General features: G+C 49.8%; 1 protein-coding gene across 1 annotated transcript; it reads right to left on the bottom strand.

Moving 5' to 3' along the window:
• Positions 1-1964: 1964 nt before the first annotated feature.
• LOC133899262 (cationic peroxidase 1-like) lies at positions 1965-4455 on the bottom strand. The gene is made up of 2 exons (XM_062340244.1): positions 3979-4455; positions 1965-2967 (listed from the first exon to the last, which is right to left on the bottom strand). The coding sequence occupies exons 1-2, from the start codon at positions 4255-4257 to the stop codon at positions 2206-2208; spliced, it is 1041 nt and encodes a 346-aa protein (XP_062196228.1). The 5' UTR covers positions 4258-4455; the 3' UTR covers positions 1965-2205.
• Between the last annotated feature and the right edge of the window lie 422 nt (positions 4456-4877).

Raw genomic sequence — 4877 nt, 5'->3', positions numbered from 1 at the left:
GACACGAACTCCTTTTTCGCTTTCTTTTTCAAGAGAGAATATCGATTGTATCCGGTCTGGAAAACTGCAGGAGGGAAGAGAGAATGTCGTAGCTCGTACTAGCTGCTAAACTGTACTCTACGTAGAACTAGTGTTCCATGCACGAGCCGGCTGTTGCGCCGACAATACCTTTTCTGCTTTTCCTTTTTGGAAGCATTGTTCCCTCCTTTAGTATTTTGTTTGTAAAAAAAATCAAATTTTATATCTTTTGATCAACAGTTAATTAAATTATAAATATATTTACTGTATAAAAATTACACAACTAGATTCATATTTTAAAACATTTTAACATTATATTGGTTTTGTAGCTGTAAATTTTATATTTTGTGAGAAAATAATGTTCAAAGTCTAACTTTGAAGATTGTCGAGGGTTAATCTTTGATAATGATTCCGAGGTGTACCGGTCGGTGGGCGTCTGAACAACGTTTACAGTGTGCGTGCGCGTGTGCTCGTGATGAACTAAAAAACACGATGGTTATCCAGGTTCAGGCCTTTTCTAAGAATAACAGTCTTACATTTTATGTATTTTGTTATCAGAGTTTTTGAACTGGTTACATATAAGTTTTTAAGACTCCTTCTTCGTCACTTTACAAACTGAGTTTTCATCTCTTTATATATTAGACAAAAGAACTTACAAGTGGGTCTTACTTAGTAGACCCATATCGATCAGATATTTTACTATTAGATTATCATCATGGAAAATTGGGTGAACCCAACTTACCATAAGAGCTCTGCATCCATGGAACGTCGCCGCACCTGCCCCCCTCTGTCGTCCAGTCTATCCCATTGTTGTGCGCTGCAAGTTCGTCTGTCAAGCTGTCCTGTCTCTGCGCTCCGCGAGTCTACTTGCAAAATCATCTACTTGCTTGGTCGTTCTGTAGATCCTGTCTCATCTGTCGCGTGGCGCAAGTCGGTCCGTAACACCCTATTCCGTAACAATTAATGCTACGGGATAAATCATTGTCCATTTGCGTCGACCACAATTTTGTTCGCTGGAGAAGGTGTTTCGAGAAGAAAAATACTTAAGTAGATATCAATAAATACGACTAAACCAAGACTAATCGTGCGATGGGCTAATGTTCAGAAAATATCCTCTGCGGTTGCCAAATTTCTCATGGGACCCGTTAGCCTGCATATCCTTTCCTGAATACTCCGATAAAAATCAAGCTAAAACAAAATACGTCTTGTAATACAAAATTTCCAAGTGAGCAAGTTCGTGACAGTACAAAACTAGCTCTGTTTAAGCTACCGAGCCCAATTCTGCAGCACGGTTCTATTGTAATGGTTGTGGCGTTATGCTTCACTTGATCAAATTCAAACGCAACTCGTGCGCGGGAGAACGGTATACATGGATTCCGTTTGTTAACGTACACGACCAAGATATTTGCAACTTGCGCGCTCAATCGTTCCCCATGCTTAGAGATAATCATCTTATTGTGCTGTAGAGTATTTGAACAATCCATAACAATTGGGTTTTCAAAGATGTTCACCCCAGCTAATCAACTGTCCATGCTGTCAAAGCGAAGAATAATGATATTACTGCAATGGAACAATAGTTTGCTTCTTTAGATTAACTCGCATATGTTTTTTGATTCTTTTTGTTTTTGACTGATAAATTTCCTCTGCACTCTTGTTTATTTTCTTTAAATATATAACCAGTAGAGGTTCAATATCAAGGAAAAAATCGTTTCCCGTGCCGAAGTGGGGTTCAATTTCAAGGACAACATGGTGGGGTGGGATTATATTGGGGCGATTAGTGGTGGGATTAGTGCGAGTCGCGCACTAACGCATAACTCTCGAAGATCGCTAGTGGAAAGTGGACTAGTGGTCACGGATTATTTAAATCATGAACCGCACAAAGTTGCTGTTTCTTACACTCGATTCAGTAATCATCATTGCTTTCACTGATTGAAGAAAGAGCAGAGGAATTGACGAACCGCATTCTTAGATAAGAGCGGCAATGCCAAGAGCAACCTTAGTTCTTACAGCTTTGCGCGATCAAATCGAACACTTAACAAACCAATGGATCTTTTGGCGAGGGGACCTGAATCACGGCGCGCAAATATATTGATCCGCGCCGATGAAACGAGAAGAGAAGGAGAGCAAAAAGATAGGCAAGAGATTAAAAGGAATGGAGAAAAGAATAATCTGTCGCCGGCGAGGCGATCAGGAGCTGTTGACTTGGCGGCACTGCTTCCTGATCTGTCCGTTGGTTCCGGTGAGCACCTCGACGCGGCCCATCTTCTTCATGGACATGGAGAAGGCGGCGTAGAACTTGATGGGGTTGGTGAGGTCGGCCACCATCTGCGCCGCCGCGGCGTTCTGTGTCAGGGCGGCGTCGGAGGCCAGCGTCCCCTGCTTCTTCTGCAGGCTGGTGTAGTAGCCGCTGTCGAACTTGACCGGCGTGGTGCTGTCCAGGTTGACAGTGCCCGATGACGACGGCGACGAGCTGGGGTTGGGGCACGACGACATGAGCGTCTTGGCGTACGCCGAGTCCAGCAGCGGGTCCACGTTGGTGGAGTTCCCCTGGTACAGCCTGGGCGTGACGCTGGAGCAGCTGGCCACGCCGATGGTGTGCGCGCCGGACAGCGCGACGAGGTCGGTGAGGTTGAGCCCCCGGTTGGCGAAGCTCTGCAGCAGGCCGTTGAAGCTCGCGAACGGCGACGGCAGCGCCCCCGTGTTGGACGCCAGCGACACGGTGCCGTCCCGGCGCCCCGTCTCCACCTGCCACAGCGACGCCTTGAACTGGTACGACACGGCGTCGCGCGCCGCCAGCGCGACGATGTCGGCGCAGGAGACCACGCCCGGGCAGGACTGCTCCAGCTGCGCCTTGATGGCGTCGATCACCTCGTAGCCGCCCACGGACAGGTTGGGCGCCGCCGTCTTCTCGCTCTGCGCGTTGTCCAGCAGGATCGACGCGTCGCAACCCTGCATGATGTGAGACGCCCACACGAAGTCAGTCACCCACAACTCACAAGCCCACAGCAGCACAGCATGGCGTCGCGTGGCGAGCGACGATAGGACGCCAAGGCGACCCACCGCAGTACCGGCGCGGCAGCCTTGATAGCTGTCGCGCGCCATGGGGATGGGTAGTAGGCTTGGCCTCGGCGCGCATGTGAGCGGGGCACGCATCGGCAGTGGGGGAAATGACAAGATTCGCTCTGCTCCCCTCGCGGCAGGGAAGTACTTATTTTTCGAGAGATTTCATCATTTGACATCTAAAATATCATAATATTAGTTAAATTGACACTAAACTTTATAGACTCAGAGTGATCCATGTGTCAACCTCAGTTTACAATTGTAACATATTTTAGGTGTCAAATGATCTATTTTCTTTGTATTTTTCCGGCTTGTTTTTATCCTGGGCGTGTGTCGCTACTGCCATTTAAAGGGAAAAAAGGGTCCCGTAATGCTTACGTATACCACGGCAAAAGCCGGTGCACGAGGAAAAGAGAAGCGAGTTGGAGTTGAATATTGCTACTCTGCTACCTAGCTCCTTGCCCTTGTGCCGGTGCTTGCTCTGCTAAAAGCCCAAAACCAGTGGCAACTCACCAACCCAGCCACGGTAAAAATCCGCTGGGGCTGGGCAGAGAGGATCTGTAATCTGTACGCAGTATGCGCTATGCGCGTGCATCATCTGCATCGTTTATCATGTCTGCAACTGCAAGTTCTATTTGGCCGGCGCCTGAAGCTGCATGCTAACTGATGCTGCGGGTCAATGCGGATAGAGATGAGATATTCTTGGAGGAGGAAGAAAAACCCGAGGCCCCCATGCGTTTTCTGGGGAAGGAAAAACCGGCTGGACGCCGTGCCGACAGAGTAAATGCCAACGAGACGAGCTCGAATTCATCCTCCGAGAATGAGGAGCTCGCTCGGGCAGCTGAGGCACAGTAATCGCTGGCCAGTACAGTAGAAAATGAAGTCAGGAGATGGGCGGACCTTGACGAAGCAGTCGTGGAAGTGGAGGCGGAGGAGGCGGGCGGGGAGGGCGGGGTTGGCGGCGACCTGAGCCCAGGTGACGCTGCGGACGATGGCGTCCACGTTGGGGCAGCTCTTCTGGTAGAAGTTGTAGGCCAGGCCCGGGTTGGTCTCCAGCAGCCCCGCCCTGGCGCAGCTCACTAAATGGCCGAGGACCACGGCCACACACCACCACGCCGACACGGCCTCGCCTCGCCTCCGCCCCGCTCCCGCTCCTGCTCCTGCTCTCCCGCTCCTCATCTCGACCGGTCTCTCCCCTCTCTCTCTCTTCTCACCTGGGCCTCAGAGCAACAGCGATCCTCAGAGAAAAACGGGGAGAGAGGAGGATGGGTTCCGTTTGCGAGTGTTTGTTTGGCTCAGCGCTGCCTTTTATAGCTTCAGCAGTGGATCGAGTGTGCGCGCGTCTCGGCAGCTTTGCGCGAAAGCAAAGCGAGCAGAGGAGGAGGGGTCGTCACCGGCTCGCACTCGCACAGCCAGCCAGGACCAGAGGGCAGTGATGCGGCGGTCGCTAGCTAGCTGTGCCTTGCGGCTCCAACTTGCGAGCTTTCTTTACGGTTTCAGTTGGAAGAGCGCCATGATTTGTCCATATCAGGCACAACTGCAAAAGGGCGCTGTGGCCCTGTGGGTGTGTGGGGCTCTCGTCGGTGAACCAAGCGATATGTTCCTTGCATTGTGTCTCGAGATGAACATGATTTCCTTTTGTGATTTTTGCCTCGCCATTAATGTTACGTTTTTCGATCGGATGCACGTGCCTAAGAAGAAAAAAAAGTAAGAAAACATCATATTCCAAATTACTAATTGGATAATCTGAATGTCATGGCCTCAAACCATCGTCATATCTAGACTGTTTATATTTCAAT

The sequence above is a fragment of the Phragmites australis genome, chromosome 2 (genome assembly GCF_958298935.1).
Source record: "Phragmites australis chromosome 2, lpPhrAust1.1, whole genome shotgun sequence".
In the NCBI taxonomy this organism is placed as follows: Eukaryota; Viridiplantae; Streptophyta; class Magnoliopsida; order Poales; family Poaceae; genus Phragmites; species Phragmites australis.
This window is presented reverse-complemented; position numbering and strand designations above follow the sequence as displayed.